At 39.7% G+C, this 22133-nt stretch overlaps 1 protein-coding gene and 1 long non-coding RNA gene across 6 annotated transcripts; both read left to right on the top strand.

Moving 5' to 3' along the window:
* The first annotated feature begins 3416 nt into the window (after window positions 1-3416).
* LOC118210023 lies at window positions 3417-11254 on the top strand. Of its 5 annotated transcripts, none has more exons than XR_004761788.1 (4): window positions 3417-3610; window positions 6304-6510; window positions 8171-8738; window positions 9598-11254. It is a non-coding gene; the product is annotated as an uncharacterized LOC118210023 (long non-coding RNA). The 5 variants fall into 5 exon arrangements; XR_004761790.1 differs by having other exon boundaries at window positions 3420-3610; window positions 8171-8298; window positions 8557-11254; XR_004761791.1 differs by having other exon boundaries at window positions 3421-3610; window positions 8171-8298.
* A 2972-nt stretch (window positions 11255-14226) lies between these two features.
* chp2 (calcineurin-like EF-hand protein 2) lies at window positions 14227-21483 on the top strand. The gene is made up of 7 exons (XM_035385837.1): window positions 14227-14582; window positions 15126-15198; window positions 15433-15513; window positions 16117-16241; window positions 17539-17600; window positions 18042-18164; window positions 20210-21483. Exons 1-7 carry the CDS (start codon window positions 14516-14518, stop codon window positions 20261-20263), a joined length of 585 nt encoding a protein of 194 aa, XP_035241728.1. The 5' UTR covers window positions 14227-14515; the 3' UTR covers window positions 20264-21483.
* Window positions 21484-22133: the final 650 nt, after the last annotated feature.

A 22133-nucleotide genomic window follows, 5' to 3' on the forward strand; every position in this document is an offset into this window, starting at 1 on the left:
GCAATTGTTTTTGTTGGAATCGCACTAAATATGTCATAGGGCATGGATAATATTAAAAGAATGACTCAATGTCTGAGAGCACTCTGCAGATGACCACCTTTAGCACAGAAGTACATTTCGCTCAGTTTGTCACCCATAAAATCACCAGTCCAATTGAGATAAGAGTAGATTGAAAGGCATGCCACCATTTCCCATCTGGACTACTGCAGCTTTGTTCTTGGTGACATAATAATAATAATAATAATAATAATAATAATAATGATGATGATGATGATGATGATGCTTATTATTATAAGAAATTGAGGACAATACATACTGCGAAACTTACAGTCAGTATGTTTCTTTTATCTCATAATGAAAGTTTATGCAAGGTGACTGGTGAATGGAACTGACTCATCGGTACTTATGTCCGTTCCAATAAAAGGGGTGATTGCCTCTGCTTAGGTTTCCTTTTGCTGTTCTCGACTGTTAGCACGTCCTCCCACTTCTGCTGGTTATCTTTATGATCGTTGTTTCTGCAGAGATCAGCTTCTCAGTCTAAGTCAAACATAGACAGAAACACTTCTGAATCATTGCACCTAACATGCAACGTGGTATTCAGGACACTGGACTCTGAATCTACTGGTCATGAGATTGAGTCCTTGAATATACTCTGCATTTGTTACCTTGAGCAAGGTTCATTACTTGAATTACTCTTATAAATGTTCAGCTGTATGAATGAGTTAAATATTTGTACACATTGAAACTACCCCACTGGGCCATCTATTTATGTATCACCATATACATGTATTTGAAGTTTAAATTGTAAAAATTGAAACAGCAAAAAAAAAAAGAAAAGATTTGAGTATTGAGATTGAGTCTGCCTTGTGCGTGCAAAGTCTCTTGTTCACTTGTCAGCTTGGCCTTCTGTTCAGCATTCCTGTAAGCTTACCAGTAAACCCGTCTCTCCACCCCCAGCGAAGCACCTGATCTTATCACCCGGAGTGATGTTGCAGGTCAGCTGCTTTCACTTTCACACTCGTTGTTTTCTTTAGTCCTGTTCAGAAAATGTCCCTTTGCCTTTTTCGGAACAATGGCAGGGAAGTACGACCGGGAAGTCAGAAGCCCAAAGAAGCCTTTTTATCAGAACTGCCCATCCCTGCTGTTCCTGAAGATCTACTATCCTGTAGGTTTTCACTCCAACCCTAGCATTCAACAGCTGCAGACCTCATTGAGCTGCTAATTAGTAGAATCAGGTGTGCCAAATTTGCGTTTAAATAAAAACTTACGGGATGGTAGATCTGCAGGAACAGGGTTGGGCAGCCCTGGTTTTGATGAAGTACTAGAATGTTTGTGCAGGAAGGTGAGAAAACTGCATTAACTGATTAACTTTATTTAACTCGAGGGGATTTATATCTAAATAGGTGTTCACGCTTTGGGAAATTATGTAAACATTTTAAGGAGGACTGAGCCAGCTGTGAGATAGGTGGAATAAATGACTATACATTTCACGGTCCAGTGGCTGTCGATTCAAGTCTGGGCTATGCCTGTGGCCTGCCCAGGGCTGTGACTGGACGACTGCTAGGACGTGAGAAGCTCATAGGAAGTGAGATTGTGTGGCTGCTGTGGTGGCTTATGGGTATTCTAGGCCAAAGGCATCCTGTGGATGCTGATCCTCTGAATGTCAGGCATTGGCTCATGATCAAAGCTTGTCTCTGACCCCTCTGCATCTCTAGGGTGGGGCTATTTGCCCAGCTGAAACAAAGAGTCATAAAGACCAATGAGTACACCTATGCATTTACACACCCCAAAGCTCCAACACTGATCCTTATTCAATATGTGAAGGGTTGAGCACCCCATGCTAAATGGTTGACTTTCTGTGAACAGAGATCCACTCCTAACAATAGCCACCGCAAGGACACAAAAAGGCTGGATTCACATTGTCACATGATGATCTGAATGGCAATGACTGAGACTGTTTTACAAGACAGCAGTGGCTGTTCTTTGAAGAATTGTCTGTAGTAGTTCTCTTTTCGTCACATAATACGTATCTTAAATTTGAGTTTGGATACAAGCATCATGGGAAAAAACTCTTGGAAGAAACCCCAGAATATTTTTTGCATGCACCAAGTCAGTTCCCTTCATGGCATTGAATATCTGTATGTGCTTCATTAATGGTTTAATGGCTTAACCTGGTTTTATTTTCACCTAAAATCTCCCTGGGGCCCTTATAATCAAGATTTTGGCTTTAATAGCTTAGTTATGACCACTCCAGTCTGTGAGGTGAAATTACACACCAAATTGACTTAACAAGAGTGAAACATATCCTCTCACTTTGTCAACATTAATGAATGTAAGAGTCCAATAAACAGTTTTATTCAGAACACACAGAAGGACTAATCCAAGCAGATCACTATTTTCTTGCCAGAGCCAAAATGCCTCCACATCTGCTTTTTATATGTCAACATTCCTAAACCACGTGGAATAAATAAAAATACATTTAAAAAAACAATTTACTGAAGTACTCCATCTGGCCACCGCTGTAGTGACGCACTGGTTGTTATTATGCATGTATTTCTTTAGACATTTGGGAACACGGCACTTAAACATGGTTTGGTTTCCCAGAAGTAGGCGGGGGTGTGTATTGGTGCATTTCATTGTCTGCCCTCTGTCTGTCTCTTATCTGGGTTAATTTATCAGTTGCTGCTGCCAAGGCCCAAGAGGACTGACAGAAGAAAATCACAGTGTCACTGTTTGTATGGGGTTAATAACCACCCCATCCCTCCCCATTGATGTTAAACAATAGTATTTTGTCTTCAATCTTACTAACGTATATTATTTGATCCCCATGAGAAATTATTTATGGGCTAAGCATTAATTCTGTCTATCCTTCTAGCTACAACCCCAGCAGTGCCAAGACGTCTCTGCAGAAGGTCAGGACTAAATACAAGAACATAATTCAAAATGGTGAAGGGTTCAAAAGCATCATTGTCCACTTCACGATAAAATGTGAAACCTTGCCATGACAAACTCCATCAAACTTGATAGACTAAAGTAGCCTGAATCACTTCACAAAAGTCATTTGAGGTTCTGCTGGTTGCACTAAAAGCAGCTATAGTGATATAGAGATAACATCATTTATGCCAGGTTTTCCTTCTCAGGGCGACTTTGACCCTGTGGCCTAAAGGAAGTACGTTCAAAGATTCTGTACAGTGGATGAGTCTTTGAATGTACGACCCAGTGAGGACGATTTAGGTAACTAGTTGTGATGCAACACAAATGCCTTTGCTTTCTGGTTTAACAATAGCTTTTACATGTTTCAACATTATGCACAACATACATTTTAGAACTGATATTGTTTGAAGCCAACAGGAAAAAAGCTGAGGGGAGGACAACCGGAATCTGGAATAAATCACAGAATACACCCTCTCCAGATTAGACCCTCCCCAGTTAGCCTAAGCTGCTTGTCTTTGGACTGCGGGAGGCGACCAGAGTACCCATGCAGGCACAGGGAGAACATACGGACCGCGCACAGGGAGGGCCCGGTCAGGTTTTGAAGCCAGGACCTTTTTTCTGTGAGACGACAGTGCTATCCACGGCATGTCCACTGCATCGCTATGCTGCCCCACACGTAAGTTAGCGCGGCCAAATACAGTGCGCACCTATATAGTTAAATCTGTTTTCCTGCGGTGGAACAGCCACACTCATGATGCAGACGCAGCTGTTGGCTTACTTAATTCGTTTTCCAGATTACTTTACCAAGTTCAATGCTTAAAATTAGGTATTTAAAAAATTAATGTCAAATCATTGTGTGTGTGTGTTATTTGTGGGAAGGAAGAAGGCACCAATGTAACAGATCTCAGCCATACCGCATCTTCTTTACTGGGAATTGATTTTGAAATGAAAAATGATTGCAGGGGAGTGTTAGCTTTCTTGTACTTAAATCGACCAATAAAAGCTGAGCGTTTGACATGTCCCGCCCCCAAGCAAACATAAATAAATATCCATATTGGAATTCCTGAACATACCACAAAAACTGGTTCAGTCACAATATTGTTCAACCGTCTGGTTTGCCAGTTACATTTAATAGCATGAGACTGAAAGAGAACTACGGCACAGAGCAACAGGAAACGCCTGCGGGTGTCCTATTTGCATATGTTAAGACATTTCTTTGTTATATTACATACTTCTTGTACACTGTAGGTGCCAATTGAAAAAAAAAAAAATAATAAATGAAATTGCTGTTATTTTAACGTTGGCTTATTTTTGATTGAATAAATAAGGTAAAATCAGTTCACATTTGTCACATTATCATATGAGGGTAGATTTATCTGCTGTTAGGACTTGGTGAGGACTAGGTGAGAGTTAGTGAGTGTTAAGCATGTTAAGCACTAATATGATTCTTATATATTTAATTATGTAGCCTCTTGTGACGTACTATAATCAAAGGTTCTTCCATGGACAAGTCACAGACTTTATCTTGCCACAAACAGTGATGACTAATATTAGCCAGATCGTAATTTGGAAATACAAACGGCAAACATTGGCTGTTATTGCACATAATCTAGAAAATGTCTGGATTCTTATCTACTGTAGTGCTATTGTACTGTTAGCCTGCTGTTAAATATTCGGTTGAAATCTGTCTGTGAACTGAGAAATGTATTTTAGGAATCAACCTAGGACAAACTTAAATGTGTTGAGCAAGCTGTTTGAAAACATTGGGGGTGTTGACAGATTTAAGGATATTGATAGAAACCTGGAATCCTGAGGGCCCAAACAGGCTCCTCTGCCAGCCAAAAGTCCCCTTCCCAGCTTGCATTTCACTGAAATCAGATAAAACTGCCAAACTGATAACTCCTCTCAGCTCTCTGAAACTCATCTGAAAAGGCCGCAACGGAATCTGAGCAGGAAGTTTGTGTTTAGTCTTGGATTAGGAAGTGGGGGGCGGGGCGGCATTGTCATTAGTTTGTTGTAAATCACAGATGTTACTGCACGTGAAAAAGAAACCGGGATTATCGACAAGTGTAAACAACTGGAATTTCCCCAGGTCTCAACGGTGGGACTTTTTGAAGAAGTGATGTAGAGTAACTGATATGCAGGTATTTAATGGTGAAACTTTCCAACTAACCCTTTAAACATAGTTGGTTTCATGAGTGCACAAATACAGTTTGCTGATATGTCACTCGTTTTCACTTTGGCCACAGGTGGCCATTCTTCAGAATGGTGAATAGAATGTGTTACAACATAGGCTACAAATGAAAATGAATTTTTACTAGCTTCACCATGCAAACTTCACCACCCAATCATAGAACATATATGGGCAAATTCTGTTTTTTACAGGCTTTAATGAAAAGACATGCCACTTTCTATTCAAAATGTATGACATTATTAGAAAGGAATGGAGGCATCTGATTGCTTTAGCTTGAACTGATCCAGAATATATACTATGCTATAATTGTGATGGGTTTTCACTCTGAAGTACAGTAAATTACTTCCCTTCTGTACACATCTAAGACCTAAATGTGTATGTGAAATTGCATTTGAAACACTCAATTTTGTTTTAAATAGTGTGGAAATACAGTTCTCTTTGAGCATAAGTGTATGGCAACTTTTCAGAAATGAACAAATTTTCTTTTTCAAAACTTTTTTAAAATTTCATATAGACTCCTTTCATGATATTAAACTACTGTATTGTTTGCCAAGTCTGTACACAATAATTCTAATAACAAGGGTTTTTTTTGTTTTAACCCTAGTCATTCATCACAAGAACCAAGAATAGCCATTTTTGGGGGGAATAATAACAGTAAATACAACAATAAATCAAAGTTTCAGTTATTTAACATACAGGAATAACTCCTGTGATTTTCTCTGGGTCTGGCAGCTTTCATTCAGACCTGCAGAGCTGCAGTGATGTTTGGGCCCACTCTGTGAGACCACAACCAGAGCCCCTCTGGAGCAGGCCCTTGTGTGGTGAAGTGTTACCGCGGCGATAGAGTTCCAGCAATTTGTGCAATTAAGGTCCTGTGGAAATCTTGTCAGTCTCTAATGAGTCACCCCCTTCCATTCAGAAAGGAGTAATTACGAGCTGGGTGCACTCCAAGAAACTTTCTCTCTACCATCTGTCAGCAGGGCAAGGAGCACATTGTTCACCCCCTCTGACTGTGTTCTCTTCTCGTCACTTTTAACGTCTCCCAAATTCTTGTCTGACACCTCCTCTTGTTTCAGGAGGGGTATCGATCTGCTCCATACCCAGACCCTGTGCCTGAACCACTGGCGGCTGTCCTTTTTTTATCTTCCTCTTTTCTTTTCATTCCTTGTTGCCAGTTGGGGCCAGCCCGGGTTCCTTGAAAGGGAGGAGAAGAATAAAGCACAACCCATTTCCCAAGCTGCTTTGCTGTTTCCCCCTTTCCTCCTCCTCAGTCCCTGGTTCCTTTTCCCCACTGGTGCCTGAAAGACTGACATTGAGTGGGAACTCACAGATCCTGGAAGACTGACGGTGAGCGGGAACTCACAGATCCTGAAAGACTGAAGGTGAGCGGGAACTCACAGGTGAGCATTGCTGCAGGGCGTGTTCTGATCAAAGGGAACAAGCCAGCCAGGGGGAGTGACATCTCCACTTCGGATTCCTGCTGGCCAACCCCCCCGTCCCTCCCCCACCCCTGCACCTCAAGTGGCCCACTTTGTCTAATCTAATCTATATTTAATTTACAGTACATGCATTTACCTGCCACTCTTATCCAGAGCACCTTGCAATGAGTGCAAACAATGGAAAGGCCTAGCTTCGTCAACCAGCTACATGTCAAAGAGTGATTGATGAGTCGGGATCTCTGGTGCAATCTGTAGGCACTGGCTGTGTGTCGGCTGTGTGGTTTTGGCAGTCGTGCCGCAGTTTTGGCACCCACACTCCATCCAGGGGAGCCCTGGTGAGTTTGGGCAGGAGAGCCGTGGGGCAGGGGCCTGGCTGGTGTCCAGGAAACCCGGGGTGGGGGGGGGGGCAGGATGCTCCAGGAGCGGCTGCCTGCTCTGCCAGCGCATGCTGTGCTCGCTCTGCATGGCCTCTCTCTAATTATGCCTTTAAAATAGCCCAACGCGTGAATGTACGGGAGTGATGTGCTAAAAGACTTTTCCTCTTCAATGTCCCCAATCCCCTAAGATAGATTTTCTATGTTTGCCTAGAGACTCTTGTTGCACATTAAAGTTTATTTATGTAGTATGATTTTGCTGTAACAGCATAATTAATTCAGGGTTTATAAGACCACTGTTTTGAAAAACCTGCAATAATGTTAATTACAAAACAAACTATAAAACTGTCAAAATTCCTCAAGCCACCTGAACCACACATTAGTACTTTCTCCAAAACAATTCTAAAAGCACTTTCTGAAATATGCTTTAGCCAAGAGCCCTGGGGCCTCATTTATAAAAATGTTCTTAGATTTATACTTGAACTTAGTCTTAAGATCATTTCTGACGGTGTGCTTACGTTCGATTCATAAAAGATACTGAGCATAAAAAACCTTGCTTACATAGGTTCTAAGAAGCCCATTTGTAACTTACGCACCTTAACTTAAAACTGATGGCACCTGAACGTGCCTTGCAATCAGCGATTTCCCTTTATATAATGCTAGCACAAATGAGGGTTTAGTCAGGAATAACCATGGACCAAAAGTGAAAAGCAAACTTTTTGGAAGATCATCATGCACAAAAAAAGTCATTCTGGTCTCTGAAAACTCTCTCCCTTCTGAAAGCACAGTTTTCAATGTCTTCCAATAATGCAAAAACAGCCATGGTTACTTTTTCCTAATTTGACACACTATTTATAGAACATCGCATCCTGTCTTTAATTCAAAACATTTTGCGTCTGGCAGTTAATTCCTCACACCTTTAATTGATTATTCCTATCAAATTGTTCATAAAGCTAATGCAAAGTTCACCACAGGCTTGGACGCATATGCGTCCCAAACTGCAATACCCCTATATAACCAGTAGGAAAATCACTTGCGTCAAATCTAGACTTTGCATAGAGATAAGATCATTTCCACGTCAAAATAAGGTTTTATAAATAACTACTTAGACGTGGTTTTCTGGGTAAGTCATACTTAAAATGAAAACTGATCGTAAGTCCGTTCTATAAATGAGGCCCCTGAAGTACCACAGTTGAACCCTCAAAATTCATTCTTTATTCTTTTTTCAGATACTCATTACCTGCTACCAAGGGATCAGCTACTCCTCCTGGGGTCCAACAACTTAAAACAACTCAAAGCATGCCAGACAGTAGTATCAAGCCCAAAGCAATCAGAGAAACATACAGTAAATCTTTATGTAAGTATATGTAACATAAGTGGTATATGTAAGTCAAGTAAACTGACAAAAGTTAAGGTTATTCTTTGTGTGCCTTCTCAGTAATTTTTCAATCTTGCATTACTGGGTGCTTGACTAATTACAGTTGATAAACTGTTCAATAATAGAGTGGAGATGGGGGACCAGGGAAAAGGTGAGATGCACTGGAGGGAAAACATTGAGGGATAGTTTGTCCGTAATTCAGCTCAATTCATTTTTATCGTATGACACTTTTTACAGGGAGGATGTCACAATGTCTCTGTAAAAAGACACTGAAAAACAGGCAATGAGCTAAATTAGGCAAGACAGAATTGAACCCCCAAAAATCCACCAAGCACCAAGTAAATCCCAGTGAGAAGAAATCTTGGGAGGAGCCCAAATATAGAGGGAGGGGGAGCCCAACCTCTGCTCACCAGCCTGAGGTCAGTATTTAAAGATAATAGTAATAGACAGCTAATGGGGAAACTAACTTAGCAAATAAACTAAATGGTTGGGCAGGTTATTGCCTGAGATATTAAATGAACGTTAGTTTTTAAAATAGAACATCATACCAAAGAAATGTATATTAATATGCATATCAGGGTGGGTGAGGTCATGCATCTAGGCCTCCAGGTTGCATCATGGCATGGGCTCGAACCAGGAGAGGGTTGGGGCTGGATCACTCTGTGAACTAGAAAGGGGCAGGGTAGAGAACAAAAATACAAGTTGATTAAGAACTAGATCAGGAGTGCACAACTTTGGTCCTGGAGGGCCAGTGTTTGTGCTGGTTTTTGTTCCAACCAGTTACCTCAGATTTAGTTTTCAGACAACTCTATATACTACGCTAGTTCACTCCTGTACTTCAGCACAGTAAAATCTTAAGGATACATTTCCATTCTGTAGCTACAGCTGGTGCTTATACAAATGTCGAATCAAGATATGATTGAGCTAATTAAATAATTAAGAGCGGAAGTTGGCATGATATCATGAAACGAATCGGCCCTTGTTGTGCACCCATGAACTAGATAATTACAATGTTAAGTATCGCACATGTAGAGGTCTGAGTTTAACGTGGAAAAGCCCCAGGGTGCTATGCTAGTGCAGCTCATCTAAATGAAAGGGGGCGCACAAACCCATGTGACTGATGCTGAACTGACAGTACTCTAAAAACAGCACAGGACAGCAAACCGGAGCTTTTACGTTAGTAGGGAGGCAGGAATGGTGGTAGTGGAAGTGGGGCAAGTGAGGTGGAGGTATGGGGTGGGGGTGGTCTCGCTCACTGTGATTTCCTGTGCCTGTCAGAATGCGTCTGCTCTCCCCTGCACTCCAGTGGCCCGGAATGTTCTCCCTTCATTATCGGCCTGCCCCGGCCCAGCAGGGGGCCCCCTCCGAGCGCGGCTCCCTCTCCGAGTACCACGAAAAAATAAAGAGGAAGGCCTCCTGTCCCAATTAAGGTTAATTGACCCAGTTTGCGCCTCGGCACACTTTAGAATTTCGGGTGTTTCCCTGTGGGTTGGGCAGAGTGAGCTCGCTGGTGGTGCCCGGTATGTGTGGGGCAGGAACAGAGGGCCTGGCACAAGTCAAATTCAGGCACCTCAGTTAGGGCAGAACTGGAAGTTTGGATTCTTCCCTCCTCCCTCCTCCTTTGTGCTGTTTGTTCCACTTTGTTCACCTCCAAACCTTCTGAAAGGTGTACATCTTTATATAGCCAGTAGGTGGTCGAAATCTTACCTCCCAAAAAACCACCATGATCTTTTCTGCTCCTTCAGCCACACTCCATTCATAACACAGTTCAAACTTCTCTTCTGTTTTAAAACTTTATTTGTTTATCTGGATGTTTAATATATATATATATATATTATTTTTTTTGCAAAGTGAAACCATCCTTGAAACTATATTGCCACAAACCACTAAACGGTCACATATTGCTACAAGAATTTTAAATCTGTTTTCTTCTATTGTTTCCTGTAAAGAGAGGAAGAGTTAATTGTGTGGTGCCTGTGCACTGTACGTAAGTGCAATCAGTCTATTTTTTTATACAGGATTGTTGAAACTTGAACTTTATACAGGAAAAAGAAAGACAGCTGATCTTTGGATTTGGTTTTTTTTTTAAAGTGGCTGCTGTTTACTGTTCTTTTATGGGCAGGGTCAAAGTACGAACTGGCAGGAAAAACTCACTCTTCTCTGCTGGCTCCGTGCCTGATACTCTCAGATGGACTTTCGTTTTCACTGGTTATGATACCAGGGACAAAACAGGGCTGTAAAAACATGTTCATTACCGCAAATGAGAAGCAAGGATATATATGGAAAGGGAGGAGCTGGGTGTTAATTTATTCAGTTACGCATCAACAGAGACATCATTTAAATGAAATCCATTTGCAGTTTCCATATGTGTACATCTGAGACTCATCCAGTTGGGTTTGTATTTACCTGTGGAGAAAAACAAACAGATGTTTGTCAAGCTCTGCACAGATTTATTGGTTTTCAACTACTAAGTGTAACGTCACAAGCATGTTCAACGTGGTATCAGTATGCTTTCTGGGATTGTTGTGGGGCTGATTTTAAAAGGTGTGGCTTATTGGAAACACCAGTTCAGACAAAGAGAGAAGACAAAAGCAGTTGTCTAAGCAAGGGTTCAGGGGATCTGTACAATCACAAGTTATGTAATTATGAAACAATTCAGTATAAGAAATTCTCAAACATATTTGGTGTCAGAAAAATCAGTTATACATGATATATTATTACAATTAGAATTAATGTATTTGTTGAGCATTTAAATGTGCCCATTGTACCAATAAAAATGTCAGTGCACTCCATGTGTTTCAATAAATCTTGTGTTAAATTGTCAAATCATCCTGTTTGACAGATCAAAATGTTTGATTCTGTCCAAAAAAGCATGATGTTGAATGATTCAATTTGCAAATAATTATTAATAAAAATTCAGTTTGAATGAATCTGCCATTTTGTCTACGAGCGATGTGATCCATAAAGGCAGGCTAATTTAGTATCCTGGTGTTTAGTCACCTTTGGTACCTAGTCTGAGACCATTCATATTATTTACACGTCCTCTCATGGGTAGTATACCATGTCAGAATGCCAAAAGCTTGGTCAGCACTGTTAAGTTGTTAGGGGCTGCACGTTTTAACTATTTTACCCATTATAATACCAATAATAATTTTTTGCACTTATATATATCTCTTATCATGCTCAAGTGCCTTAGATTGATAAGGAGGGAAACTCACCTCAGCCACCACCAATGTGTAGCACCTACTTGGTGATGTACAACAGCCATTTTATGCCAGAACACTCAACACACATCAGCTGAGGTGGAGAGGGAGAGAACAATTTTAGCCAGTTAAACAGGGGGATGGTTAAGTGGCAGGTTGAGAGAACCAAGTTGTGATGGTAGCCAGGGCAATATATGCAAAAGTTTACAGCTGGAAGTGCAAACATTGGATTATGAAGATAGACCATAAAAAGTTTTTAATTATGTCTCCCAATGGAGGCACTTATATGTGTCTGTACATTCTCCTAATTTGACTTTATGACCTAGGTGAACAGGGCTCTGACTGCCTGGCTAAAATGGCTGTTTTTCTTTCTTGATGTTGAGCGCATTTTGGTGGAGGCACCAGGGTCCACCTTTCCCAAGAAATTTGATGTTATTCACTGCCACTGCAGACAAATGTTGCCCCTTTTATATCTTGCCAGGGAATGGTTTGTCAGTATCGTAAAAGAGTTAGGGAACCAGGCTTGTAACCAGGTCGGGTTCAGTTACCAGGTGTGGCACAGCCATTGAACCTTTTGGCAAAGAACTTGATTGGAAGTGCTTCAGAATAAATGTGTATGTTGAACGACTCAAAAAAAAGAAAGCAAAAAGCTGTATAAATCACAATGGTAAAGAGTGTGTCCTACATGAATTGTCTTTTTTTTCAGATTTGATGAGCGTGATAAATTAGTTCCAACTGATTACAATTGTATACTCGAATTAGTATAAACACATTTACTACACATTTAAGATGGCCCTTGTACCATTGTAAGTGAGTTGTATACGTAAAAACAGTCTCAATGTAATTTGTTGTATCGCTTAATCCTCCACAGAAATTACAGTGTAACTTAAACAAGTCATCTTGTCACTAGATTGAATGTGGACAGCAAACTCTCAGCAATGCTTTAAGGACATAAATGCATCAACCACTGCAATTATTTCATGGAAATGAATCTGTACATCTACATTAGCAAGAAACCTAACATTTTGACTACAAATAAACTGGAAAATTATGCAATGCATGAATAATCACAGAAAGGTGCAAACCTGGAAGGTTTATACAGTATGTTTGTCCCTGGCCAATGTGTGGAATAGCTTTCCTGGACATGTAGTGGAGGCAGAAACACTGGGGGTATTCAAGGCCTGGCTTGATACTATCTAGCTTTTAGGTAAACTAAGCATTAAGTACAGTTTAGTGGTAGGAATAGACAAGCAGTGTTGGGCTGAATGACCTGTTCTTGTCTTACGTCATGTTATGTTATGTTATGTTATGTTATGTTATGTTATGTTATGTTATGTTATGTTATGTTATGTTATGTTTGGAAAACGTGATGTTTGATGTTATCTGGAACAGCTTGATTGCAAAATGGTTGGTTTTAGCCTAAACAGCACCAGCTTTTGTACGTGTTGTTGTTCCATATTTCTGAAAGAAATCTACTCACACAGTAAACGATGCCATTAAAACTGCCTAGGACTTGCCAAGTGTTGAGAGCTTGTTAATTTGAACTGTCCTTTGGAACTTGTATATGACATCACGCTTAGTAAATTATTGAGTAAATTATTTCCTAAAAGACTGATAAATGCACTGATAAATACTGAATATGACTAATGACAAAGGTGTGTCCAGGTAAACACAGATAAAATTCAAATTAAGTGTATATTGTAAACCCTGTTTGAGAGACACATTACTTCGATATTTGAAAAGTAATTTGGCGCCATCTTGTGACTCTTAAACATAACGAAGCAACAATATTTTTGGTGAAACAAAAGTGAAGCTTTGTTAGGCAGGCTGTAGGGAGAAAAAAAAGCAAAGATAGTGGAGTATTACAAGAATTTTTATTTTATTCCCATCTCTTGGTTTTGAAGGACCAGCCTCGCCCAGCTTGAAATAACTGAATATAATTTATTGCATAAAATACAAGTTTGTAAAATTCGAGATTTAAAAATAAAATGTCCGGTTTGGAGCAAAAGATATCAAATAATATTCATTTATTTTTAAAACTTTTTTTGCTTGTTTTTTATTTTTTATTTTTTTACTGTAGAACTACTACAGTTAGGCTGCTTACATTTCGATTTAATATTCCATTTGCTACGAGGCTGGTAAAATGAATTCAATCTTCCCTTACTTGTTTGTTCATTTTGAAAGCGACTGATCTCTTGCTGACTAGTCTTCAGTTGATGTAGAAATTGTTGGAACAAACAGGTAGCAATAGAAAATTTACACAAAAGCGAATTTACATATTCAACAATGGAACTAGACCGCTAAACTTCAGTCAATACCGATAAATTCAGTAGCTACATTTAAAAATAAAACGGTCGTTCGTAGTCTACTTTGCCCCAGTTATGGGTTTGTAACTCAAAGGTTCGATTTATCCCCTGGGGCGCTGTGATTGTAAGGCGATAGTGTACTTAATATGAATTATTTCAATAATATATCCTACGCTGTATATATACGCTGTGTGTGTGAATGCATACATTTTTGTTTGCTAAAATCTAGAAATGCATTGTAAAGATACCAAATAGCTCAAAACGTAAGAATTAATTTAAAAGAAACTAAAAAGTAATTTAAAAAAAGAAATCTCAATTTATAAAATAACTGTTCAAGTTTTTAAATAATGTATATTCATTTGATTTATGCTACAATATTATATTAATTTGAAGCACGATACAACATTGTAACAAGGAGGCCTGAACTGTCGGTATTGTAGCGTAACCATATTCCCATTGGCCATTTCAGACATCCTTATTTCGACAGTGATTGGACAGAACCAGTGTCCATCGCGAAACACTGAACTTCAATCCCAAATAACAGTAATCGGACTGTAAAGTTTATTTTTCACTCATGTGAGTTATTTTTCCCAATTCGAAAGAAAAACTCCTTTGAAAATCGAGGTTCAAAAAGACATTTATATTATTATTTTTTAAAAATAAAACGATAAATAATCTGTGCTGAGTATGGGCTCAAACAACTCCACCCTATCAAAAATACCAAACGTGGGTGACTTGATGCAAGAAACAGGCTGTAAGTTGATGTTTTTGCTATTTCTCTAAATGGTCGATACGTTTGCTCATACATCTCTTATAATATCGTGCGTGCCTCGATGAGCAGCGTTTGTGTGCATATGTGGCTGATTATCGCTTCGCTGCCTTGGACATTGATTTTTTTTAGCAGCTGGGTGCTTTTTAATGGCTGTTCATGCTCTATAATGCTACGTAGCTGGTTAGTGTGAACTAGCTGGCAAACCAGCTTGCATGATAAGAAACCGTTTATTTTGTTAACGGGCTGATGATATCGTCCATATTGTTCCAAATTGAGATTATGTTTTAATGTCACTATCGTTTTAAGGCTTGGCACATTAGCATGCAACTTGCCAGAGAAGGTGCCAGCCCCGCACTGTCACTGAAACCACTGACCGAACGATGTCCCGCTCACAATAAAATAGAACAGTTCAACATTTTATCTTTTTTTTTAATTTTACAGCATGCACCGACCCGTCACTGCGACGACGAAATTAGATTATAATTAGGATATTGATGATGTCCACTGTGTTATTTGTTTTTGCAGTTACCCCTGCACATATCGTACGTCTGTACGATCGCTTCGAGACTCTGGACAGAGATAAGAAAGGTTACCTGAGGTAAGACAGACACATAAAGTTAACATAAAGGTGTCTGTGGTGGCAAGGTACGGGTCTTTTTTTTATTCAATTAGGCCTACCGTTGTGGAACGGTGTTTAACAATAGATATGACTTCTGGTGCTTAAAAAAAAAGATCTGTTTCACCCCACCTTTCTATTATTTCCCTAGTCTTAAAGTTTTTTGCATCCATTAAGGAGCTTCTGTTTCACTCAACTTTTCTGTTATTTCCCTAGTCTTAAAGATTTTGGATCCATTAAGGAGCTGGCATTGAACCCAATAGGAGATCGCATAATTGGAGCATTCTTCACTCCAGGGTAGGTCGACCATTTGGTATTCCTGTTTGGTGTTTGGTACAGATGCCTGCATTAGGCTCAATCCTTCTTTCCCTTTCTTCTTGAGAAGAAGATTGAACATTGGTCTTCTTGACAAGATCTACTGAACATTTCATGGCCGGATGCTGCCGCCACCATGCCTGAAGGTCGGGCTGGTTTTTACATGGCTGCGGTTGGTGCAAAAGATAGTGCTTTATTTTCAGTGCAATCATCTTCCAGAAGGTTCACCTGACTTCTGGCCTGACTTAATATGGGACATTCTCAGAAGTGGCTTCCATCTAGCCACTCTCCCAAAGGGGCCAAATCTGTGCAGTCCTGAAGAGATTGTTGATATCAGGATGGTTTCTCCCCTCTCAGCCAAATGGCTCTGCACCCGTGTCATTGTTCTAGCTGGCTTTTAGCCTTCTTGTCTGGCCTTTGCATCTGATTACTTAGTTGGCCATATTTCTCAATTTTTTTTAACTTAATGGTGCTACTAGGGAGGTTCAAAGCTTTGCACTCATGCTGTGGACAGGTTGAGGCAGGGTGGAAGCAAGGGCACATAGATGCATGGCGACATGCTACAGGATGTGATATCTCTGGCAGACAGGAAACTGTGGACTTCCACTCCTTCGTGAGGATTCTAGCTCACTTCCGACCCGTGGACAAGAACCAGCCCAGGGACCCGAACACTCTAGAGGCCATCAACAGCCGGACAAGCAAGCTCAGATGTAAGTAGGGGTGACGGAACGTGGTGGGACACCATAGAGTTATGGGAGTGTATTCTCTCTGTCAACCCCACTGGCTCACATTAAGTCCAGGAAGTGAGTAGCCGCCGCAGAGCCGCCTAGCCCTCTGTCGGTATTAGACTTTTCATCTGTTTTCCTCAAAACCTTAAACACGTTTAATTTTTAGGGTGAAACATTTATGGAAATGAACTGACAATATGTTAAAAATAAAAGAAATAAAATATATTATCAAGATATTACAGTTAGCAATATGTGGGGGCATATATTAATCATTTCTTTAACCCTTTGAAGACTTTAAAAAAGTGTTATTTTAAGTCAGTACTAGAACTCCATCGCTTTCAGTTGCCAGTAGGGATTGTTTCATCAGCTTTAGAATGTTCAGTTAAGAACATTCTACTTATATATCCCTCATCTTACACCTTAAAGGGTTCAAAATGTTTGTGGCATGTTTGTCATTCTGTTTCAATAATGTATATTTACAATATATTGAAGTCGAGCTGGTTTAAATTTCCACAGTATAAGTGCAATACCATGGAAATCCCAGCCACCGTGAGTTCAGTTACATCGGCATTTGTTTTCTCAGAACACTTTGTCCCTCATAAATTGGTTACTGTATAACGACGGACCATTAAATGGGAGTGAAATAGGTCTTAGAAGGCTGGAGTTGTTCAAGCTATCAAAATCAAAAGGAGAGATATTTGGAAACCTTGTGATTAACTGACATGTATTTGCTTTTACACATACAGAATATGATGACAAAAACCTGTTAGCTTGAGTCAAAATAAACTAAAAGTAGTAATCCAGTGCCAGATAAAACGAGACGTAGAGCTTATGTTAGATAGCAGACTATGACTGGCAGCCCAGTAGGGCGACCAGGATGTTGCTTGACGGAGGAAGGGTTTCGGTCTGCCAGTATGACAGCATCTTCTTGTGCCCGCTGTCCCCCCGTTTGTGGACCGCAGAGTGATATGAAGCTGTGCAAACATTAGGTGCTTTGGAGGAGAGCGCATGCTTCTGCACCTTCGACCGCAATGGAGACAGGAGAGTTGAGCGCCGATGAACACGATGGAGCATTCCTAACATTGAGAACAAGAGAAACTTAAAACAAATTTCCTGTATTCTTTCTTGTATTTTTTTTTAAAGTTAGCTAGCTAGCTAGAATTTTTTTTTTTTTTTTTTACAAATGTCCAATGTAACATTATTAATTTAGAAAGAAGGTCATTGTAAAGTCTTAGAATTTTGCATTAAAAATGATGTAGGAGTCCTGTCTACTCTCCAGTTGCCTTTCAGTTGTATGACCAAGACAAGGATGGCAAGATCTCCCGGGGTGAGCTTTTACAGGTGAGCACTAACCCTGTCCTCTTACAGTAGAAAGGCTGTTAGCTAGCTAACAGCTACAAGAAATATTTGGAGGCTTTGATTTCTGCCCAAGTAGGTGCTAATAAAGTACTGTGCCCAATGTTTTGTACACATGCCACATTTGCTGTTCTATTATTTCATATATGCTCAATTATGCAAATAAAAATTTGTTGTGCATTAAAATTTCCAGAAATATGTCATGCTTAAATTGGTTTTGTTTTTTTCACCTTGCAATTCATTCAACAAAATGTTTGGTTTGACCAGGAGTGCCCAAACATTTGCATTCACATTACCACTGTATAATGTTAATCAGGACTTTGTAGCATGTAAAAAGGTTGGGGATGCAAGTTTGGCTTGATTTCTTTGGCCAGTTCAAGGGATACTTATGAGTTAATGGAGGTAGAGCTGGGGTGTGATTGACAGGTGCTGCGCATGATGATGGAGATGCAGGTCACAGAGGAACAGCTGGAGAGCATCGTTGACCGCACCATCATGGAGGCTGATCTGGATGGGGATGACGCTATCTCCTTCGATGAGTTTCGGAAGGTATCCTCGCTTGATTATCTTAGCCCCATTTATGCCATTCATGCTATTTCCAGTAACATATCAGCATTTTTTTTTACACAATTCAGTTGGGTGGGAATGGGCCACACAATGTGAAATCCTGGCTACCATTTTGGCACCTAGTTAAAGAGTTAAAATTCTGTCATTAAGGGGGTCTTTCTGTGGTTTCCCTACTACCTTTGCTGCACTGGTATGTCCCATGGTCTGGAATTGAGTTCTGACTGCAGTAGTGGTGATTACAGCTGACAAATTTAGATTAAAAATTGGATTCTTTAAATGGAGGGGGGGGGGAATCTAAAGAAAATCTGAAGTATTCCATGTTTTAAAATGTTACCGCTTTCTAAAAGGCCCTGTTCTTTTTCACTAGTACACAGACAGTCAGATTTTGAATTGAAAAAACAAAAAAAGTTGAATGTTCTGCAGCAAGAGATGATGTTTGAAAAGAAAGCACCACTACCAGTTCAGCAGAATCCTCTGGTGTGCTGGATAACCTGAGACTGAGGGAGGTTCCGCTCTGAACAGCTTACACTGAAATTCCTGAGCATTCTGGGCACCTCGGCTGAAGTGGAGTGTGTTTAATTGCCAGCAGGGAGCTTTGTATCATCTTGTGTTTTTGGCAGATAATCTGACAAGATGGTGCTAATACAGGTCGCTAAACTGAAGCAGAACTATTTTCCGTTACTTCTTCATGAGAACGTAGCCTATTTTGTTCCCCAGGTCATTCTTTCAGAATGAGAATGTGGCCATTAGTGTAAAATAAGGGTTTAATTGTTGGGATAACATACTGTACGTTATCTAAACTGTAGATACATGATCTAGGCTAGTTTTTATATTATGATGTGATAGTTTTATATCATTCTGTTTTGCTTACTTCTGGTCATTGTTTCAAATGATAATGATTCAATTGATTGACCTGTAGTAAATACTGATTTAAAAATATTAAATATTTGAATGTACTTTAAAGTGGTATTTTTGTAATATTTTTGTAATTTTTTTGGGCATTTCACAGCCCTAGCGTTGGCTGTGGCCAGCTGCCCTGTGGAGCGGCATTAAACTGGCTGAAGTGTTGACCAGGGAGGGGAGGTTGGCAGTGTTTTTTTCCCCACTTCATTGCAGACGAGGGCTCCTATGGTTGCACAGGTGACAGTCAGCCTGCTCCAGCTGTGTAAGATTGAAGAGCGAATGAGTTTGTGACTGGCAGTTTGTCCAGCTTTGGTCACCGAGTGTAAATCGAGTTTGTGTCTCACTGTGCCAGTGTTTCAGCTCCAGGATTTCTGTGAACTTTGCCTCTGATTGTAGGGGGGAAACTAAACTCTTACAGCTGTATTTGTAATCCATTCGTACAAAGAAATTCCTAGTATGATTAGCAGTTTAAACATTGCCAGCCATCCAGTAACATTGCCAGCTATAGCAGTTGTGTGCTTTTTACAGACCTGTATTTACAAGCACTGTTGCTAATCCATTGGCTAGGAAAGTATGATGAATGCGCTTTTCCGGACTCTGTGGGAGGAAGACGTTTTGTGTTTTTGCGTCAACTACAGCAAATGCAGTTCAGTTAGGTGTAACATTGTGGACAACATATGGGACACAGCTGGTTTAAGAAGTGCCTGAGATCTTACAAGCTGAAGGCTCGCTTGAATTTTCAACAAATCCCTTTTCACTGGAAACGTCCATTATTGCGTATTGTTCTTCCTGTGAGTCCCATGGTCCTGTGATTGTAAATCATGTGAGTCAGTTGAATAATGGGTGTTTTGGAAGTGTCACACATCATACACAGTTGTATATTAGCACTTACACACACACATAAATATAAATATATACAGTAAAAGATATATAAAATCAATGTAGGTGTTCAAATCACTACAAGAACTTTAGCACATTTTTTAAAAATGGTTTTCAGCTCAAGTTGTTGTACCTCGAAAGGTCACTTAATGTCATTTGTCATGAAATACACGTCTGATGTAATATGTGTAATGTCCTATGTATATGAACTAACAGCTGCCCCCTCTCTCTCTGTGTCCCGACAGTCCTTGGAGAAAGTGAACATTGACCATAAGATGAGCATTCGCTTCATGCGCTAGAGCAGCGACTCACAGGATCCTGAGAGGCTAACTGGCCTTCATTTTCCAGAGAGCTGAAGGAACTACAGTACCGCCATTCTAAAAAAGGGATATTTTTCAACTGGAATCTTTATCTGCAGTAAGCTCAAAGTGCCTGACACGTACATGCTGCTTTACTGAATATATAATATTATGTTTACCATGTTTACTACAGTTACTGTTTAAATATGTAATTGAATATTTAAGTATATTCGTGCAGAAGAATGTCAGAGGACTAAATTTGGCACTTTAAGTGTCACTTATTTTGTGAAAACAGTGAAATCTTAAAAGTAGCTGTAAGTTTCTAGAAATCCTTGTGAAGGAATAAACACTACTGAGTCCATATTTATTCAGGTGATCCCCCATAACGCCTGTCACTGAGTTTCCATTACTGGGAATTTATGCAACTAGAACATTGATTCCAAATAACCTGTGGGTGTTCCAAATGAAAGGACTTAACTGATGAAAAACAGCTACACTTAAAGTGTCAATCCTAAATTTTTTCATATTAAAAAAATACCATATTTGATACTTCTACACAATGTCATTTTTGTAGCAATATCGATTCAACGTGTTATGTTGTATAATTGCTCCTCTATATATTTTCTGTATAATCCCGCCAAATATTCAAATGTGGTGACGCACGCAGAAGAACGTGCTTGCCGAATGAGAGTGGAAGCGCCTAAAATCCAAAAAGTCTTTAAAATTAGGTTTGATATGTTGCTCTATATTACCGTGTCGGAGGACACTGTTGGCAGCCTTTAGGGAGTGTTCTTTTTCTAAAATACCAAATCCCAGCTGCAGCCTTGCGGTCTGTCTGTACAATGGATCCTTTATAAAGGTTCTGTCTGTGAACTTTAGTTTGTAGAATGCATATTTTGCTATGACTCAAAAAAAAGAAACATCGCTACTATAATTGTAACAATTGCACAAATGTACACATCCTATCCTAATGAAAGGGTTTTGTAAAATTTAGCATTTAATGCTTTGCGTTGATCAATTTTCATACCACGTTTCATACAAGTATGTGAATTGTGTTATATTTCCTAAAATCTGTAACAGTGCACTGTATGTGAAATAATGTGTGTGTGTGGAATGACAGTAGTCGTTTTTTTTTTTTTAAGACAAATTTGACTCATTAAATATTTGTGCTCTACCAAGGTAAGAAGTTTTTTATTTTAATAAAAAATAAGCTGCAAGTACCCTATTCTCACAAAGACCAGTTATATGTCACCCCTGTGCTACAGAAATATACAGTACAGAAAATGAACAGCAGTATGGTTTAATTGAGAATTAAAATATGTTGTCATCCTTGGATGTCACCCATCATTCAGTTATTTTACAGTTTTAATTTATTAGGGTAGTGAATTGAAAGAGTGTAACCCCAACACTACACTTCCTTTACTTTGATATTCTCTGTGTGGTAAGAATTATTGAGTTTGACTTAATATGCAGTTGCAGACCTCTGTAAGTTACTGGACTGTTAAAAAACGATGTCTTTGGCAGAAATAAATGTCCTAAATTTGATTAAAAATGGTATCCTGGAGCAATTAAGTATTATTGTAAATATAGCAAGCTCATGCTCCAGATCAGTGGGATCAAAGTAATGTTCAATCACATCTTTAGAACAAGGTTCACCATTACACGCAACCACCATCTCTGAAGTCTGAGGTAACATCTCAATTTGACCACTAGGGGGGAGGGAAGGTCCTAAAATGCATTTTGTGAAAACAATAGGATGTCTGTGTGAGCAGGCTGTGTGTAATCTAATGGCAGCTGAAATGTTTCACGTGACTGCATTGCATTGCATCTCAGTTCTTCCATGACTGGAAGTGTCATGTTTCAGCCATGC

The sequence above is a fragment of the Anguilla anguilla genome, chromosome 12 (assembly GCF_013347855.1).
Source record: "Anguilla anguilla isolate fAngAng1 chromosome 12, fAngAng1.pri, whole genome shotgun sequence".
Lineage (NCBI taxonomy): Eukaryota > Metazoa > Chordata > Actinopteri > Anguilliformes > Anguillidae > Anguilla > Anguilla anguilla.